This window comes from Takifugu flavidus, chromosome 19, assembly GCF_003711565.1.
Source record: "Takifugu flavidus isolate HTHZ2018 chromosome 19, ASM371156v2, whole genome shotgun sequence".
Taxonomy (NCBI): domain Eukaryota; kingdom Metazoa; phylum Chordata; class Actinopteri; order Tetraodontiformes; family Tetraodontidae; genus Takifugu; species Takifugu flavidus.
Window position 1 is genome coordinate 8,285,401 of NC_079538.1, and position 20,196 is coordinate 8,305,596.

General features: G+C 44.7%; 2 protein-coding genes across 3 annotated transcripts; one reads left to right on the forward strand and one right to left on the reverse strand.

The window, feature by feature from the left end:
* Positions 1–1,407: 1,407 nt before the first annotated feature.
* zc3h14 (zinc finger CCCH-type containing 14) lies at positions 1,408–5,947 on the reverse strand. Of its 2 annotated transcripts, none has more exons than XM_057017224.1 (17): positions 5,795–5,947; positions 5,477–5,519; positions 5,286–5,400; positions 5,163–5,203; positions 4,852–5,023; positions 4,428–4,746; positions 4,124–4,284; positions 3,845–3,945; positions 3,612–3,764; positions 3,419–3,496; positions 2,921–3,071; positions 2,566–2,773; positions 2,309–2,442; positions 2,085–2,224; positions 1,905–1,987; positions 1,699–1,805; positions 1,408–1,623 (listed from the first exon to the last, which is right to left on the reverse strand). In XM_057017224.1, the coding sequence occupies exons 1-17, from the start codon at positions 5,828–5,830 to the stop codon at positions 1,620–1,622; spliced, it is 2,046 nt and encodes a 681-aa protein (XP_056873204.1). In that variant the 5' UTR covers positions 5,831–5,947; the 3' UTR covers positions 1,408–1,619. The 2 variants fall into 2 exon arrangements, with proteins under 2 accessions (XP_056873204.1, XP_056873203.1); XM_057017223.1 differs by having other exon boundaries at positions 2,309–2,444; positions 2,568–2,773; positions 4,124–4,287.
* A 5,746-nt stretch (positions 5,948–11,693) lies between these two features.
* Positions 11,694–18,227, forward strand: LOC130516415 (androglobin-like). The gene is made up of 20 exons (XM_057017479.1): positions 11,694–11,815; positions 12,056–12,164; positions 12,299–12,440; positions 12,688–12,802; positions 12,892–13,050; positions 13,237–13,375; positions 13,584–13,700; positions 13,853–13,946; positions 14,604–14,735; positions 14,866–15,004; positions 15,097–15,284; positions 15,383–15,549; positions 15,711–15,868; positions 16,108–16,219; positions 16,584–16,717; positions 16,852–17,010; positions 17,108–17,198; positions 17,283–17,352; positions 17,429–17,636; positions 17,739–18,227. The coding sequence occupies exons 1-20, from the start codon at positions 11,738–11,740 to the stop codon at positions 17,883–17,885; spliced, it is 2,658 nt and encodes an 885-aa protein (XP_056873459.1). The 5' UTR covers positions 11,694–11,737; the 3' UTR covers positions 17,886–18,227.
* The last annotated feature ends 1,969 nt before the right edge of the window (positions 18,228–20,196 follow it).

A 20,196-nucleotide genomic window follows, 5' to 3' on the forward strand; every position in this document is an offset into this window, starting at 1 on the left:
CTTTTTTTCTTTTACATACTTTTTACCCTTTTTATCTTTCACCCTTTTGACTGTAAAATACCCCACAAACTTGATTTAAATTAACTTTTCAGTGTTGACAATGGGCCAAGGAACAGAATTACAATTGTTCTGGATTCTGGAGGGAATTCCCAAAGATGTGAGGAAACAACCTGCTTGGTGGAGTTCTGTGTCTATTTTTCCTGCTAATTTTGCTACAAGGGGATTCGAAGCATTTCTGATTACAAGTTTTGTGACACTCAAGAATTAAAATACAAAGGATTTATGATTGAGCCGTTATTGCAGATAACATGACAATAAGAAGTTTCAAACAATTCTTCTTTGGCTCATGCAGCGTGAATGTCTTGTAATTGTGGTAGTCGTCCATGTGGGGGCGGTGCACAGCTGTCACTAGTACAGTCCCTTTTTTATATACCCTGCTGCCATTATTTATCCACTCTCCTCTCTGAAATTAGTACCCAATGATCAGTGGTAATATATAAATGAAAAAAGTACGTTTGATAGTGTTCAGCGCCCTCTGTAGGTCATGCCGGGAATTAGCGAGTGTAATTGTTGTAGTTGCGGGAAACCTCCGGGAGGGGGAGCTGTACAGTAAACATACGAGCACATTTACGTGCTTAGTAACACTATTTTGATATAAAGGTGTGATGTTGTTGTCATGGTGAGTATATACACAAAAGACTGAGTCCCGCTGTGTTACTCAGGCTGAACTACAGCGTCTATTCACGGGCGCGATCCCACTACTGAGCGGCACGGGGGCTTTGACCTGCTTCGTTTCCGACCTGGGCCGGTGCACCCCTCCTTAGGCGACCTGGTGATCCCGGGCTCCCCCAGGAGCACCATATCGATACCGAACTTAGTGCGGACACCCGATCGACATAGTCCGCTGAAGCCCAGAACTCCTGAGCTCAAGCGATCCGCCAGCCTCAGCCTCCCAGTAGCTTGGATTACAGGCACGCGCCACCGTACCCGGCGACTTCAGCACGAGCTCACAGTGCTTTTGACTTGAAATAAACCTACGTCATCACGCTGCGCGGTAGCAGCGCCTAGCGGCAGGGAGTGAGAATGCAGCCATATTGATAAACCCGAAGAAAACGTCCTTAGTTATCGTAACTCATGCCTTTATCGCAGTTAGGCTCATGCTTACATTCACAACCAACATCAGTCACAATAATTAGCCTTGGTTTTAGTTTCCCATCAAACTCAAAGACCTTTTCTCCCCAAACTCCTGCTAAATCAGAAACAATGTTGTCCAGAGCTCAGGGTTCTTGGGCCAGTGCCCGACACCAAGACCAGCTTGTGGTTTCAGTAAATGTTCAAATTTACCACTTACTTCACTATCAAGCTAAAAGTTGGGGCTCCTGGTTTGCAATAACAATACACTGAATAGACAATATGAAATATATCTTTAATCATAAAGAACAACACAGAGGACATTTAGGCACAGGCCATTGAAATATTTTAATTTGCAAACTTCTGACCCTATTACAAAACACCTCTCTTAAAAAAAAATTATAAATGATATGATAAAACAAAACAGGGGTGAGAATAAAACACATGATCACATTCCAAAGCTTCACGTGTCGATCCAGACACCTTTATTAGCTGAAAAGAGAGCGCGTGCATTTAATGTGATCAGCCACGATACTGACATGTTGTTTCAATCAAATATTTGTTCACCTGCTCTGTGATTTCATCCACTTCAGAGCATGTCGCGGAGGCAAAGATGTGGTCGGGTGGTAAAAGGTGCAACTGGCTCGTTTGCACATCCCCGCAAAGCGACAAGGCTGTTCACACAAGTCAGCACATTTAATACAAAATGAAATCAAGCGGCTTATAAACCAATTGTTATCATCACACAATCAAATCTATTTATTTTTTCTTACCTTTGGGTGATAAAACTGACAGTCAACATTCTTGCATTCTGGGAAGAAGCGACACACGTTTGCAACCTTGGCTGGCTGCGCCGCTGTGGACACGAGGACTATGGTTAGAGAGATGCGTTGGTGCATGCAGTGAGTGGTCTGTGCATCTTGTGCTGAACCCACAAGGGTGTGAGGGGATACCTGGCCTGGGGAGAGCAGCAGCTGAGCTTCTGCGACCGGCGTGAGTGAAGGGACAATCTGGTTTGGAGCACCGGGCATCAAATTTACAATTTGGATGGACAAAAAGGCATTTGTCCCCAAATTTACAGTTGGGAAAGGTCCTTTAGGGAAAGGAAAAAACATTAATTTTCATATTGGCTGATGTAGTGTGAACAAACGGTTGTAAGGAGAAATTAAATTCTCACTTGCACTGTGTTGTTGGGTGGTGGTACAAACACTCGTCTCCGCTTTTACAGACAGGCCAGAACTTGCATCTCTCCAGCACTTTCTGTTTTTTTAAGGGGACGCCATCATCCATTACCCCGGCTTCCATCATGTCCTCTGGATAAAGGACACGACAAAAAAAAAAACACAATCGTTACATTAAAAAGACCGTGCATTTCTGGTTAGAACTACAGAAAGGTGACAGGCAATTCCAAAACAACACGACTCTTCTCTCCACACCTTCTGGTGAGGTGGCACCTCCCAGCAGTCTGTGACGGATGCCAACTTTGGGCTCTCTCTTCATGTGGAGGGGCACATCTGTGACCTTCATGTGTGGTCTGACATCATCCAAATCCATCTCACAGTCCGAAAGATTTCCCAGCTGGGTGGGCACTCCATCTAATGTGACTATGAACTTGGGGCTGGCAGAGTTCACCGTTTCCTTACTAGTACGAAGCAAAAAAAAAAAAACATCACAAAAGATCAGATTTTTTTTAATAGGCCCACACGACAAACCTAAATTTAGCATCGTCAGTGTTGCAAACACATTTCTACCCGAGGTGAGTAACAGCTAACACGTTTGGTGTGTGTACCTTGATTGGACAGTGCGTGGAACAGCAGAGTTAACGTCCTCTTTGGCCTGAAGGCCTTCAGTTGTGGGAGGAGACATCTGCAGTTGTGGTCGACTCATAATGAAGGAACGGGTATCATCTGTCTTTGGCTTAACGCCGACACCATCGACACCTAAAGATCAACCCAAATATAAACATATAGAATTCATCCCCATGCAACACTCATAGTGTTCATAACCTCTAAACATGCTGGATTTCTATTATTCAAAATTTGCAAACAGAAAAATGTCCTGTTTATTAGATTTGAAGGCCAACACAGCTGTAGTTTGCTTTAACTTAACAGTGTCTGACATTTATCTGGCAGCCATGAATGTGCAAAAATGAGAGACCGTGCGCTGTGATCACCAGTGATCCAACATCTTGGAATTTCTGTAGTCTGACATGATGTAACACTTGAACTGACAAAATGAACTGTACATTCTCGGATGAAGCATATAAAACAATGGAAAATGAACCCACCATAATCACTCTGTTCACCTCCATCGCTGCTCTCTGCAGCTTCCAACTGCAGACGTGATTCTAACAACCGTGACGGAGCTAGAATGGTAAAGCAAATGTCAGACAACAAAGAAATAGTATCCTTGTATCTGAATAACGGGTATTATTAGCAATGTGATTCTCTTAATATTTGTTCTATTTTCTCTGCACATACCAGGGTCTCTAGTCTGAGGTAGTGCGGCAGGAGTGTAGGCCTGGGGAGCCAGGCTGTGGAGGTGCTCCTGGACCAGCTGGATGGCCGCAGTCATCTCATCTCTGTGTGCGGGGCGAGTGCGGGGAGCCACAGGGACCGTCTGTCTCTGTGGTACTGAAGGAGAAGGAAAGGTCAATAAGAAAGGCAGATGGAAGCGGAAATGATCCTTCAAACCACCAGAGAAACATGAATACTTGTAGAAAAGGATGTTGTTTTCGTGATGGAGTCCTGAGCTTCGGAGATGGCCTTGAGAATCAGATTCCTGTTGGCTTGTTTTGCTGGAGGGAGAGTAGGTCTGACACAAGAAAAACTTGTCAAGGTCCAGTGAAGACTCAGTTGTATGAAAATATAAAGAAAGGTTGACATGAAAGAGTGACACGACACCCACTACAAATAAATTCTAGCTATCAAACTAGCCCAGATTCCATAGTGGATTAGCAACTCTGTCTACCACCGAAGGACTCAACACTGACTTGCGTTCTGGTTTGGAGGGTAGGGACACTCTGCTGGACACTCCTCTTCCTCCATAGGCGGAATCATCTTCATCCAAGTCATCGCTGTCCTCGTCTAAAGTTCTGCTTACGCGCACCACTGAACTCGCCATGGGAGCCTTACGTTTCCGTGATAACTCCTCCTGCTGTGCAAAGACCACACAACATAGTGCTATCGATCATTAACACCTGTATGATAACATTATCGGCAGCTACACTATTAAGAAAACATAGCAACTCTATTTTAGTGTATTTGTTTCTTAGTTTCTCAGTTGTCAAAGCGTACCTTACTAGACCCGGTTCTGAAACCTCTGCTTCTGCTTTCCTGATGCCTGAAGTGAGAGGGCCCCTCCGTGGATCGAGGTGCATCTGCAGAGCTTACTGAGGTGTATTTACTGTGGCCTGGTCTGTAGATTTCAGCTGTGGGTCTACTGGAAGACCCGCGTGCCCGACCACGGTTGGTGCTTGTTTCTACAAGCTCCTCAGTGATGAGGTCATCATCTATCTCTGGTTTTATATCAATAACAGCTTCTGAGGATAGAGCCTCCATGAGGGGCTTAACAGCAGATGTAAGTCGAGAGGAACTCTTGTCAACGGCTCCTCTCCTGTTGAGAAACAAATGGTGTTGTTATGAGACTTAAGAATATTTCAGAATAACACAGAAATAGTTAGAAATAATGGAACTATATATATGAATTAATAGTTGGCACCTGCTTTCATGGGCAGAGCTCGATATGCGCGCTTCAGTCCTGTCCAAGTGTGAGCTGGACACCGTCAGTCTCTTTGACTCGTATGCTCTGCTCTCTTCACTGACAGACAATCGACCTTTTCCAGCTGCAGCATTTGTGTCAGACTGGAGCTGATCTTTGAAGGATTCAGGTTCTGCAAAAAGACAAGTTAAGGAACAAATGTAGGTGGCCTGAGAACCTAAATATCAAGTTAAAATATCAAAGAGTAAAAGGTTAACATTTCATTGGCCAAAAATCTGATAGCCCAGAATGTATAAAAGATTGTGACTTACCAACAGCAACAGTTCTCAACTTCTCAAGAACACCCTGCAGCCTAGAATTGAATAAAAACAGTGAAAAGAGAGAATTTTTTTGGCTTGGAAGCCCAGAGGATACGTGCATTGTGTTGACCGTACCAGGTTGTAAATTTAGCCGTGTTGGTTCCAAGAAAAAGAGAAAGGTCATCGGCCATCTGTGCAGCGTTTTTCTTGTTTGCTACCATCACCATAATATAGTCTGGCAGTTCTTCGTCTAAAACCAATGAAGTCAACAACCAGGTTAAACCTAAGCTTCAAACATTAACGAGACATGTGCCTGTTATCCTCACCAATATAGGCGCCCAGCTCTTGAAGCTTGCCCTTAATAGCGGCCTGAAACAGACAAAAAAAACATAATTTATTACGTAGATACTATTAAACAAATTGTGGATGTCCAATAATTGCAACTAAATCGCCCTTAGACCACCTTCATTGTGAGTGTTTATTCCTTGTAAATAAAAAACAAGCAACTGTTCAGGCTGCATATCAATCTGCGCTGGGGAGCTAACGTTAGCCGAGGAAAGTCCGCTAAATCGGCCACATTAAATCAATATGTACGGCAATTTAATGTAAATAAATTCTCTTGCATAAATCGTAATGATACTTACCCTTATGTTTTTGCTTATCTCCGTCCCAATCTCCATATTTGCGGTTATATACAAATAAAAGGTTATGAAAGGGGCGACAGTGCGTTTAGCTAGCTGCTAACAGACGACGACAACGTAGAACACGTGGTTAACGAAGACAGCCGATGATGGCCGAACTAAGCCGAATGCACAGAGCAGAAGGAAATCGAGATTTATTTTAGTTTATAAGTCGTCATTTTGGCTGCGGCAAGTTATACGTGCAAAATGCACGTATGAACACCTTCCAAAACCCACTTGTTGCACGTGACAGACTAAAACTATTTTTGACCAGTTAAATAACGTCACAGTTAGCGAAGGTAACATAATCATGACATTAAAACCAATTCAGTTTGAAAAGCAATAGACCTAAAAGGACAGGAAACTTCAAACCGTCGTCCTTTTAAGTTCCCTGGCCTTGAAAGCATAGTAAATTGTAAGCCTTAATAGGACAGTGGTAAAGACAAACAAGAAAAAAAACACACAACTCCATGAGCTACTTTGGTTTTTTGGGGGAGCAGTATCTTGAAAATTTATCCAACCAATATGTCTAAGTCACAATCAAAGAAAAAGGAGTCCAATAAAGGCTCTTCACCCAATCATCAGACAGAGTAGGCTTGACAATTGTCTGCTGCAGCTAGACATTATGTGCATTTAGTTTTATATCAGGACTGAATGTTTACTCTGTTTTATTTAGCACACACTAATTTGCACGCCATTATTTATTATTCATTTTTAACAATTTATTTTTCGATGCTTTATATGACATTATGTGAACTTGCCAATGTGTCTTATTCTGTTCCTGATATTTTGAATCCAGATTAACTATTTGGCCTGAATGGAATGATGCAGAGATCAGCAAGGAGAAATGGGACTCAAGTAAAGGAGCTGAAGATGGAAAGAGCAACAGGAACAACGATGTAAATCTGCTTTATAAAATGACCTCAACGCAAATAGACCATTACGATCAGCAACATATCATATACGTCAACCTTCAAATCTATTTTAGATCAGGTAAATTGTATTCTGCCTTTGCCTGTAGCCACAATTTGAAGATCCCGAGGGGGAAATTTCTCTTCCTGCATCGCTGAGAGTGCACTCGTGGAAGCGTCCTACAGACTTTATTATCAACAAGGTACATCTGCAGCTTCTAAGGGGCTCAGAGAAGGCAACGCTCTTTCAGTGGCATTTCCATTACAGTACATTGACAAGAATGGTTTAAATTTGAGTTGGCATAGATTAAGACATAGTCGGGTCTCGTAGCGGGTAGTGAACCCCCCGCAGAGTCTTGGGAGTATTATGACGATACAATTAAGGGGAAAGGTAAAAGCTACATTGGCACTATGCCAAAGTCCTGATAAATGTGTGTTTAATGTGAGTGTGATAAATTTCCAGGTTAAATTCAATAATCTGTACGGACTATAAACAAAGCTGTGTCTTATTTTAGGATCCTTCAGTTGTCAACAATTACTCAACGTTTGACCTCATCACTGCCAATGATCATCTGCTTCGCAGTGAGGTTAGTTTATTCTTAATTTTTTTTTTCCTATTAAAGGTTCCTTTGACTCTAAGTTAGATACAATTGATCGCACACTCGGGAAGCATAAACCAGAACTCAGACTGGGCAACATTTGAATGACAAAAATGAATTAGTCCTGTCTAACATAATGCCCTGTTGAGTTAATAAATGATATATAAGGTAATGAATGGATTTAAAGATTTGTGCTCAGTTGTCAAGACTCATGATTGCTTTTCCTTTCAAAAAGTTGATGAGGTGGATCATCGCCGAGATCTATATTGTTTGGAACGTGTGCAGCTGCGACTCTTCAGGAGAAGATGGCTGGAGACCCTGGCTGCACATTTACTCTCTGTGTAAGGCCACCAATGGACATCTGCCGCTTTACAACAGTTACGGGAAATACGTGGTCAAACTCTACTGGATGGTGAGTTTGGTGCACACAAATACACCTGTGGGGAATTCTGGCCCCGAGGAAGCTTTATTTCCTAGGTTCTGCTCCCTGCATTGCTCTGCATTATCTATGTGTAGCCTTTGGATTCAGTAACGTGATGAGCGCTGCCAATTTTTCAGCATTCTGTCTCTTGACTTGACTTCAGGGCTGTTGGAGGAAGATAACCATCGATGATTCCATGCCGTTCGATGAAGAGAACCATCTTCTCCTCCCTGCCTCCACCTCTCAGTCGGAGCTTTGGCCGATGCTGCTGGCCAAGGCTCTCATTAAAGTGGCCAACACAAAGTGAGTTTCCGTACACTCCGACGCAAACATTTCACCCTCAGTGTTAGGAAACTAAAAACACACTTATCAACACAGCTTATCCTAAACTGGACCCGACACTTTCAAACACACATTTCAGATATCAACATATGAAACAGAAGGCAAACCTGTACTCTACCTCACTCACAGCAGCAGTGGTACTTAAATGATCTGTTGCGCTGATATATTTATATTTTTGTTTCACTTCATCAATCTCATTAGTGTCCCAATGTGTGTGTGTGTGTGTGTGTGTGTGTGTGTGTGTGCGCGTGCATAGTGTCATACTAGAGTTGTCTGGAGAGATGGGTGAGCTCACATTTACCCAAATGCTGACTGGCTGGATTCCACATGTCAGTACTCTAAAGTAAGGCTGACTAATAATGGTATTTGGAGCAGTTTGAGTGCATCATCAAATGTTCGAAAATGACAGTAACAGCCTTTTTGAAACTCCACTCAGGTCTTTACACGTGAAGAAAACCTGGGATTTCTTACAAGGCAGCATCCCTGAATTTAAACATCCAGATGAGAGTTCGTCAAGCATGAAGCCTGTAAATTCAGCAGCAGGGAGAGAATCCAGGCTTAATAAGAGGCCACTGCCAGGGCTGGCGAACAGTAAAGGTCTGAGGTGTACATGTGTGCACAGGCACACAGAAATCTAGATTTCACACTTTGCACATTTAATCAAGTTACTCACTTAAGCCGTTTGTCCATTAAATTGTGGGCAAGACATACTTGAAGTTTATTAATAACAGTTTGAAGAATCAGACCTACTGTATGTGGAACATCAAATGATTAGGACATGCAGCTCTGCACATATCCCCAAACATAAATAAAACAACAGAAGGCGCAGCAGTAGAGTGAATTATATGACCCCTTAGGGGCAAAAGAGCCTCCCAATTCACATTTATTTGAGGGACAAATGCCCAACTGGAACCTAATTTATAATGTATTAAACATTAAATACAGCAGCAGCTATAATTGGTTGGTATGAATTAAATGTTATGTCTGTCAAACTGATGAAACCTCTTATTTCTGCATGCATTTATTCATCAATCCTGTCCTTGTGTGTCCCAGGCAGTGCAGGGATTGTTGTGTGTGCCAGCTACTATCCTTCACAGCCACACGGCAGCTCCTGCGGGACAGGACAAATGGTAAAGTTCTACTGCTTCTTAAATGTTCCAGGCTCTTCTACCCTTGAACTCTAACTTCAAAGATTTTCGCCAATTGGGGATCAATTCTTAACCTAGAAACTACTGGGAAAACTATTCTTCTAAAATGATGTTCAACAAACATGTGCATATGTTTATCTCTGTAATTAATGTTCATGCTCATGCACAGACTGTGTCGTCAGAGGTTCTACGTCAGTACGGCCTCTCCCTGCTGCGCAGCCACATCGTCCTGCTAACGAGGACCCGGGCGTGTCCGCTGGAACCGCTGGCTCGATCTCCGCCCGTGCCCCGATGGAAACTCTTCCGCATGCCAAAAAGCACTGTGATCATGGACGAACCACAAGGTGCGCATGAGAAAATATGATGGGAAAAATAGTCAGGAACAAAATGTAGTGGAGGAGGAAGATGGAGATGTATGGAGGGGAGGATATCAAACAAATGGAAAAGCAGAATACTTGATTGAGTGTAGGTGAATGTCATAAATAAATATGACTAGAATGAGGGCTCATACTGAAGATTTGGAATCGGCAGCACAGAGGGCACAGGTGCCGGAGATGAGAGATTTGTGAAATGAAAATGAATTCAGACATTGTGGCAGGAATTACGAGTTCTCCTGCGGTATTTGTGCAGAGCCTCCTTCATCAAAGCCGGAGCAATTCATCGAGATCGCCAGCTCATTTCTCTCCAGTGTCAAGAGCACCCCAGAGCTGTGGGTACCCCTGAGATTATGTCAGACTAAGATAATGCACAAGCCGAGTCTTCTCCCTGCTCCTGCTGCTGCCTGCTTTTCAACTGCAGCGGACTATTTTGATGTGGTTTTTAACTCTGTTCTCTGGTGAAGGGTGAAGACGAAAACCCGGGGTCCAAAAAAGTGCATTAACACCCATGACCTCAGAGATCTGTGAGTAACAGTATGGCGACCCACAGGGAAGCCATGAAATAAGTGTTTCTGATGTTTAGCAGCATTAAAATGGACATAAAGTTGAAACACCCCTGGCTCTGGCTAATTGTCTGTATAAATTAACACAAGAGTCTTTATGTGTCAGGGAGGGCAAGCAGAGAAAACTGTCCTGCGGATCTCCTCTGGTGTCCATCCTTGAGAGAGAGGAGACTGATTGCGAGGAAGAGACAGAGCCCGATGGAGCTGAATGCACCACAAAAAGAACAACAGGCAGCCTAAACGTACGTGAGGTCAAAGGTCACGGACAATGATGTTAAATGCTGCCACAATTCTACAGAGACCACCAAAGTTAGGATTTCATACTGGATAGAAAAACAGGTTGAAGAACATCGTACCTGTTCATCAGTGTCTGAGGGTTGATGTCAGAGCTGGTGTTCACTGGTGGGGATTATAACAGGGGAAGAGGCCTCACTGTCACAATTAACAGCGTCTCCTGTCTTGTGGTGTTCATGGAGAGCCACAGCTGGGGTGGCATTATTAGAGATGGAGGCCTATTTCAGCAACTCACTGCTGCTTCTCTCTCTCATCCTCTAGGCGACTGCAGAGTTCAACGAGAATTTCACTGGTTCCATCTCCAGTGGTAACAACTCTTTTTTGCCGAGTGGGCTCTATTATTATTCTGTTCAGTTTTCATATAAGCAAATGAACTTAATCTACACAGGAAACTAAGTAACATGATGCGAAACATTTGTCCCTTCCTCTGCTCGTGCTTGGATTGGTCAGCCGAGTTAGCAGACCGCCGCTGTGCTGCAGCAGAGACACTGAACCGCCTCAGCCTTCTGAAACGATTTCTTGCCTTGAGAAGTCACTGGGCTTGAAGCATCTCTTGTTTGTGTCTCAGTCTTGCACTACATGCATTGAGACGGTGGGAGTCAGCGAGTGGGCATATGGATGTGCATGTGTGCACATTATGTGGGAGGCTGGCAAATTTGGCTCACTGTTACTGATAATGATTTAAGTCCAGAATAAGTTGCCATGAGTCGCAAGAGACTGTCCTGTTTGTTCTTTACATTGGGCTTAACACACGTTTATTATTCAGACATAAACTGAAATTATAATCCCGCTCCATGTGAATAATGACATTTAGAGTCAGGGATCTGGCCGTATGAGCAAACTGTGACTGAATCTTTCAGATCAGCCTCAAAACCCAAACCTGAGAACTAAGAGACAGGGCTCTTCAGCTCCTGCCAAATGTGCTCTGCAGGAGGTCTGGGTAGATTTGGATGACTTTACTAAATGCTTTCAGTAAGAACAGCACAAGCACAAACACACAAATATTTACACTTCAAAACAAGTGTATCAACACAATGGATGTTATTATCACTCAGCCCTTTTTATCAAATTTAATCTTGTACTTCCAGTTCACTGGTGGTTTTCCACAAACCCCGGATCTACCCACACCAGATCCATTTGTCTCATTTTAAGGTAAACAACCGGTGACTAATTCATGCGCACTCCTCGTATAATTTGTTGTGACTTTCTCCCTGTACTGTGTCTGCAGAGCTCGGTCTTGTCCAAAGCAGCAATGGACCTCAACACTCTCAGCTCAACACACTCTCCCACAAATGGACCCTGTGTCATATCTGCAGTAGCCAGCCCAGATGTGAGTCCACACATACATATACAACATTCTTAAGATCTGCTCATGAGCACATACAGAAACATGATGCACAGTGTGTATTTAAGGACATCAGGGACACCTAAATAGTTGATTAAGCAGAAGATATGCAAACGAGTATCCTGGTCAGAGAGACAGACATAGCCCCAGAGACCAATGTTGTAGGTTGTTTTCATGTATGTGTGTGTGTGTGTGTGTGTGTGTGTGTGTGTGTGTTTCCCCTAGTGCCCAGAAGTGAGAGGCACTCACTTCTTGTGTGTGGACACTGTAGAATCTTCCCAGATCCTCATCAGCTTCTCTGCTCTGAGTCACTGGGGCGATGCATCTGGAGATAGTAAGAATCTACAGCTGTGCACGTGCACTTGCACGCACGTGTCACACATACAACATATACAAGCGTATTTTATGTGTGAATTCATCATATTTGTGATATTTTCCCACCTTCTCTCACCTCTCGTCGCACCTTAGAGACGAAAATGCTGCATGCTGCGCGCAGGTCTGCGGTACTAGTCGTCATGCCGTGCACGTGGAAGAGCCCGCAGCCGCAGTATCCAGTTCTCACCATCACGACCACCTGCTCAAATGCAGCCATGCTTGACTTACCCCCGGGGTGAGGATAATTATAGCAGTTTTCTATCCTCCCAGGCAGAAAAGGCTCCCTAAAAGTGATGTCTAGGATGGAAAACCTGGCTGGATTTGGGCTCCAGTGTAGTGTAGTGTGGTAAAAACTGCACTGGTTTCTTTATAGTAGAAATCCAATCTATATAAAAACACGCTATTTTAATTAGGTGCTAATGTACTGTGTGGTGTTACTTCCACTACAGGTCAGATACTGAGTTTTCTGTCTCTTCTTCCAGACGACACATGTTGTCCTTCTGTGCAAAGGCAACAGTGGGTTACCATCTTCATCTGTGCAGCATGACACCTTTCACCTTCGCCGATGAAGAAACCATCGTGTCCAACCTCCCCAAGGTCGTAGCGATTCTTTAATATCAGTTAATGAGCTCACAGAAAGAAGTTTGTTGTTCTTGTATTGTTACTGTTGTTCCTGTCTCAAACAGGAAAGTGCCCTTTTCATGGATCAGGCCTTGTCCATCTTTAGGACACTGTCCAGAGTAGTATCTTCTTTCAACAATGAGCAGGAACAGATAGCAGCCAGAAGAATGCTGGCGAAGTCTCACTGTCCCCAAAGCAGCACCTCTCTACGAAAACATGACACGGTAACTGGTCCAGTGACATCCAATAAGACGCTTAACACTTGATCTTAAGTGTGTTTAGCATAGCTGCTGTTATTGCTCATAACCGTGCAGAAACATCATTTGTTTGCATGGTTGTGGCTGTTTAAGCTTTCTCCTGTAGCAATTAAAATCAGAAATGAAATGATATTTATGTGTGTGTGTGTGTAGGTGTTTAGCCGTGCTGTTGACCATATGGTGTGTGGGGCGTTGGGCAGGGAGCTCACAGCTGAGGAGCGATTTGCTGTATGTTCCCTCACAGCCGACCCTTCACTCCTGTACACTGAACAGACAGAACCTCCTCCCGCCTGTAAGTCCACCCTGACTCACTCTTCTAGAGGTCAAGGTCACACATTAGTGCAAGGGTCTCTGTCTGTTGTGGGGTAAAATGTCATTACAAATGTCTCATTACTCTTAAAAAATAGAGCCAACATGCAGTAATTCTCATTTTATAGTAGAATAATGTTCGTTTTAGAATAAACATTCAATTACCGGTATGTGATTTTGTTGTTTTAAAGTCAGCAAAAGCAGGAGCGACAGGAAGCCAACGGACCCGGCGGTAAAGGCAGCCACGACACTGCAGGCGACAGACAAAGGGCGTTTGGCACCAGGAATCCTTAACGCCTCCAAACCAGGTAAACTATTAAAACCATTTTAAAAGATCTGGAAACAACCCTCAAACAAGGTCAGCTACAAAATCTGTTTTTTCATGTGTTGGACATGAATTGTGTGTGTTTTTTTCCTCACTCTCTCCTCTGGGTTTGTGTTTGTTGCTCATGTCATTCAGGCACGAAAGAGAACCTCAGTGCATCGAAGATCCTTTCAGACATGTGGCCCAAGATTGAATCCTGTGCAGAAGAGAATGCTGCACTGTTGCTATGGTAACAAACAAACATAACCACTGAGTATTCTGAAACTTCCCTCCCATCAACCTACATTTCTTTAAGCTCGGATCAGAGCAGCTCGCTGATGCTAAACATTAGCGTTGCTCCCTCCATCATGTTCAGCAGACAGCATCTGAACAGTAAGTGGGATGAGTTTACCAGCTGCTGCATTTGCCACCTGTGGACAGATGGATAATTTGAGGACAGGGGCAGATAGATATAACAGCCAGCCTTACAGATACAGATGTGTCGACACGACATCATGCAAGAGTCTCACTGTTGCACCCCATGCCAGGATTCTCTCCCTGTGGGGGGTTTGTGGAGGTCTGGCGGGAGAGATAACTCCACATCGTGATCCATCTGCTCTTTATATGCTAGAAGCAGCTAACAGCATCTGGCAACTGTGTGTGTGATCAGAGGCTGGAGATGGGCTGTTGCGAGTCTCTGAGTGTGTGTTTGTCTCACCTTTGAGAAACATCAGGTCCAGTTGGTGTCTTGGGGGTCAGATATAGCGAAAAGCCCATCAGAGCAGAGACAGTACGATGTTTCAACTGGTTGTCTGGCAGAGAAGATCGAAGAAAAGTTTATAGCGAAGCCAAACCCACGTCTTCTCTATCATTCTCTCTGTGCTCTTAACTGTCCAAATGTACGCAGGTATATTATTGACCACTCTGGGAAGAAGGCCAACTTGTACGGCTGTCAACAGGACAACTGGTCCAGACTAACGTTTGCAGATTACAGTGTGCCTGTTCCAACCACGGCTGAGTCCTGGGTTCTGCTCTACAGGTTAGACAATATTCTTCACCATGCTGCGTCATGGTGTAAACATCCAGCCATCGGGATATTTCCAATCCTCCAACAACTGCGCACAGTTATTTAGCCACAAGTGTTGTTAATTTCTTTGTTGTGCGTGCAGAGAGGTGTTCCTGATCCCCAAGGCGATGCCGCTGGCAATAAAGGTCTATTCTCCGAGTCCTCACTTTCTGCTATACATCGTAAATAACGACACAGTAGAGGAGCTGGACATGCTGTTCAACATCTATCAGCCAAATAAGGTGGCTGACGTACATATTTCAGTGGCCCTGCTACGTTTCCATCCTCACCTACAGTATCACTCACAAATGTTAGCGGTTCCATCTCTTTTTAGAGGGGTTACACCTTTGTCGCAGTGGCAGTCTCGCCTCAAACGCCACCCGATGGCGCCGAGTGGCGAATGCGCTTGATCGGTGAAAAGAATCTCCTTCCCATCCTGGCCCACGAGCCTCCTCTCAGCACCTTCACAGCGAAAGAATTGCAGGATCACTACATTCCCAATGAGAAGAGCATCATATGTCGGTGAGAGGGACGAAGGATAGCACAGCTTGTAAATCTGAAGGCTTTGATTATTCAAAGCAGAGGAGCAAATCCACTAATTAACGGAAACTCTTCTGCAGGAACTCGGTTCAAGTGAGAGCAGATGTCCTGGCAACGGTTCAGTTCCAGACCTCCAAGCCAGATGTAACGGTCCGTTTGTCCATTCTGGACCAGGAGAGGGAAGTAATCAGCAAAACAGGGAAGGGTCATGTGACAATTCCTGCATTCTTCTTCCTGGCCAACAAGGGTGAGCTGTAATCACAGAAATAATAATTCAATAGTTTAATATCCGACTTTATTTAAACGCCCTCAAATATGGATCCCTGTATTATTTCTGTTTATGTGAAACACTTAAAATGATCCTAGAGCCGTGTCTATGTGATGTCCTCTTCCATTTTTTACTCACAGACATGAAGGTCACTGATGGAGAGAAGCAGGACACGTCTCCCACCCAGGTGGAGGGGGTCAAAGTGTCGGACGCTTCCACACAAGGACACCAGGACGACGTCACCTTTGGAGCAGCAGCATCCCCGTCTGACCGGCTGCAGCCTCCCACCGAGCCTCGGGTCTCAGCTCACACTCCCTCTCTGCTGCTTGTGCTGAAATCCAATCGCTCCTCTTCCGAATGCGTTGGGTCGTTTGTAAAGTCCAGACCATCAGATTAGTTTGTTTTGTTGGGGGGCACTAGTGGCAACACTGCAGAATTAATTTGTCCTTTGGTTTTGGAGGCTTTTGGAGTCCACGCTTGCGCACGTGCATGTCTGAACTCGGAGCACCATGTGCTGACTCTGTTTGTTTTTCCCAGGATCATAAATATGTGGTCCGAGCTGAAGTCCTGTACAAGAGCTGGCAGTTGGACGAAGCCGAGCTGACATTCGTCCAACAGCTCCGAGAGTCGCAGAGGAATGAGATGAGAGGTGAAGTTAACCACAGCTGAGGCAGTGACACTCCCCAAGTTTCCCTGATGTTCTCCTGCTTGATGAATCCACAGTTGGGAAAAGAAACAGACCTTGAATCTTGAACAGAAGAAGTAAATGCTACCGCTCCAGTTTCAGGGGCCAAGCAGACACTGTTTGGGCTCAGCCTGTTAATCACACACCGAATGAATCCAGCTGTGTCCAGATTACAGGCGTACTCCCTTGTCCCTGCTGGTCGTTTTACCTGGTGTTTGGTGTAACAGCGCCATCCAGTGCACGCGGAGCAGCACAACACATGCGGGATTACATGCAGGAGTGCTTTATTAAAAGGGCTTTTCTAACATTTTCTTTATTTTCATTTTAGCAAATGAAGCTGAAGACATGTCATCATCCCTTGACAGAGTGAAGCGGGATGGGAAGGCGGCTGCTTCAACAAAGGTCAAAGCTAAGAAGGGGAAGCCAGTTGTCCCCCCCAAGACGGAAGCAAAAGCTGCTCCGGTAGGATGGCAACAATGACTCCTTTATATTATTTAAGGTTTTCTTCACAGTCTTATGTTATTGTGTCAAAACATAGTTAGAATTCCAATTTTTCTGAGGTTTGGTGACCTTTGACTGGTCCGATTTGATTGTAGCAGGAACTGGATGTGACGAAGCCACACTGGACGCTCCGCTTGGTCATCGATCAGAGCAGCGAAGAGAGCATAGACGTGGCCAAAGACACGGAGAGACGTGATAAGATTAAAGCTATGAAAAAAGCCTGGGAAATGGCCGAACCGGGCCGCCACAGTAAGGTAACCCAGAGGTTTAATACATGAAGGTTTATGTTCATTCCATTTCTTTTACATGTCCTTAGCCAATCCTCACTAATGATTAAAATTTCTTCTTTAGGCTTCACAGTGTCATTTCAAGTTTCTGAACCAGGTCCAACAGCAACTTATTCGTAAAGGTCAAGAGGATGTGGACAAGAAGACAGAGACTGGTACTATAACCTCAGTTAACACTTCCTGCTGCGTATTGTTGCAACCTGTTCAGGTGCTCATTTATTCCCCTCCATTTTTAACAGCTTCCAGGTCGGACAGTTTGTTTGATTTGTCATCCTCCTTTCCTCCCCTGGACCTCACCCCCTTCATCAGGTGCTCCATCGCTCTCTCACATTCACTCTAAACTCCCTTAATCTCACTCACACTCACTTATGCTGTATGTCTGCAGACCCAGAAAGGATTTTCCCTCCCTCGAGCGGTTGAACGCAGAGGAGGTCCGGCAGGGGGAATGCTTACAGAAGATCCAAACTTACCGGCTGGTGCGAGAAATCATGCTGGAGCAGCAGAAGAAGCAGCGGCGAAAGAGGAAGGAGATGACAAGACTGCAGATGGACGTGTACGCCAAGATGCAGGTCGGTGTGGACGAAGAACTGCTGGTGCGAGCTGAGACAGTGAGGAGCATCTGCCGTCTGCTTCCTCCCCCTCTGGTCAAACATCAGATTCTAAATTTGTCCCGTGTCTCTCCATCTTCTCTTCAGGCAGCCAGGCAACAGGAGGGGGTGAGATTTTCTGAAGATCTGAAACGAAGGAGTCCGGTGGCCACAGATAAGAGGACAACAGAGAAAGTCCAGAAACAAAAACCTGCTGCTGGCCAGCTGCCGAAGAAACATGGCAAGAAGAAATAAAGCTGAAAGCGACCTGGCTCTAATTCTGGTTTCAGCTGGTAGAGGCAGTTTGGACCCAATGACCTTCTTGTCCTTCTGCCTGAGAACGTTGCTCAGATCTGTGTGGTTTTAGCGCCCCCTGGCGGATACAATCCCCCCTTCATCCACTACACAGTATTGTAACCATCTCTGTTCACACATGTAAAAAGCCATTACCCTGCATCACTCACATCTGGACTTGATACCTGCAGACCCTTGATCCAACCCTAAGGGCACAGGGTGTCATGGCGGTGCAGATTGTAAAGCGCTTTGAGGTGAACAATGTTATCTTAGACTTGAAATAAATAATGAATCAATACATTATACTCTTCCAGTCTGTTCTTGACTTCTTGACCTTCAAGGAATGCTAGATACAGCCTAACTTTTTAGAATGCCACTGATCAATAAACTGGAACCCTTGCCGATCGGAGCCAATGAGAGCTATTCTCTGCAAGGCAAGGACTGCGTTGCACAAAGCAACACAGGTTGGCGACAAATCTGGAAATATTGCAGCTGTCACGAATCACCTCAGGGAGAACCTGAAAAAAAAGGATTAAGGTCGCTATGTGTTGAATGTTTAATTGCAACAGTGTTTGCCAAATACAACAGTGATGTGATAAACTGAGGGACATTCCTCTTAGCTCAGCATTGATGATGCAAATCTAGGAAGGTTCACACCCCAGGAAGTCAGATCAGCTGAAGGATGAGAGAGAAATTAGAAATGAAATGGGACGAGGACGACAGCTAGTGGCCACAGAGGGTGATATAATTTCCTTCAGGGGTTATAAGGCTGCAGAGGATCTTCATTGCATCTTATCTCCTAATCTGACTCCAACAGACAAATGCTTTACAGACAAATTACAGCTGCGGTGATGACAGGAAACAACCATAAGTGTGAGTTTGCGGTCATAAAAAAAGACAGAGAGAGCACGAAAGTGGCAGGATATGTGGCTCAGAAACGTGCTACAGTGAACGCAGCAGCAGCGTCATCATCCAGAAACGGCCACCGAGATGCGCGGATAAAGAGTTATGTGAGAAGGAAGGCTCTGAAAAAGAGTCATTGTTATAAAAAGATGCTAAAAAGATCAGCCCTGCTTAGCCAGAGCGTTCTCTGTGCTTTAAAGTGCACAGCTGGGACGTTGACCTTTAAATTTCTATCTTCTCTCTTTTGTCTCAGACTGGCTGCCATGAATCAGCCTTCATCAGCGGCCTTTGACCCCTCACAGAAGATCCTGGCCATCGACATCCAGAGGCTCTTGAACAGGAAGCCGTTTATCACGTTCTGACAAACAAGTCAGAGCCAGACCATTAATGTCTGGTGAACATTAAAACGTTAAACTGCACCCTGGACTCAGCTGGGAGCTGATGCGGAGAACAGAGGACGGGGTCATGTGATCTTAGGCCCGACTTCCCTTTTCCTTGAAACGCTGAAGAGGCCTCACTTTCAATTCAGCTGACAAACTTCTGTGAATTCTTCAAGCTCAAGTGCCTTAATGAGCCCAGTTGTGGTCCCCTGAGATGGACCGCAGCGGAGCACCGCTCTCATGTTACCGCCAGGATACGATCCTGCCTTCAGGCCTGCAAGGGGGAAAAGAAAAGGATGGAAAGGTAGAAGATCACAGAGGAAAAATGGTTGACAACGCTGCTCACAGGAGGGTAATTCATGGCACCTGTCCTGACAATGTCCAGAAACCGGATCCGGGCCTCCCCGGCCCAGGTGACACCTGTATGAATGAAGGCGCCGCAGGTGGAACCCAGTCAGGCCGAGACAGCTTGTTAGCTATGCAGCACGTCGCCTGACTGATGTGAGCAAACCTCCAGAGGAATTACTGCTCGGTGCTCGAGCGTGCGGTGGGTCACACGTGCAGCCGAGTGTGTAACTACGCGTTTTTTACTTCAGCTGTGCAGAAAGTGAGGAAACACTTGACTGCACCCAAATGCTGAAGGGTTAAAACACTTTTGGCGGCATAGAAACTACGAAGAGGAGGCATTTTTAGCTAAATATTTTCATCAAGATCACATTGGGCCAACTAAGATGCAGTTAATGGGGGAGTTAATGTGCTTGCCCTTCATCTACACCATCAAAGCTAAAAGCTAAAATACACCCAGCTGACAGCATAGAACATCAATATAAACAGTGCAACGTCGACAACACCCTCTGTAGCAACACCAGTAACACGTGACATGACATGTACCCAGCTGAAGAAAGTTCAGCTAAATGCTATAATTAACACAAACAGTGATGGAGTGACACAGCTAAATGATGTTCTATACTTTTATTAAATACTCCCCC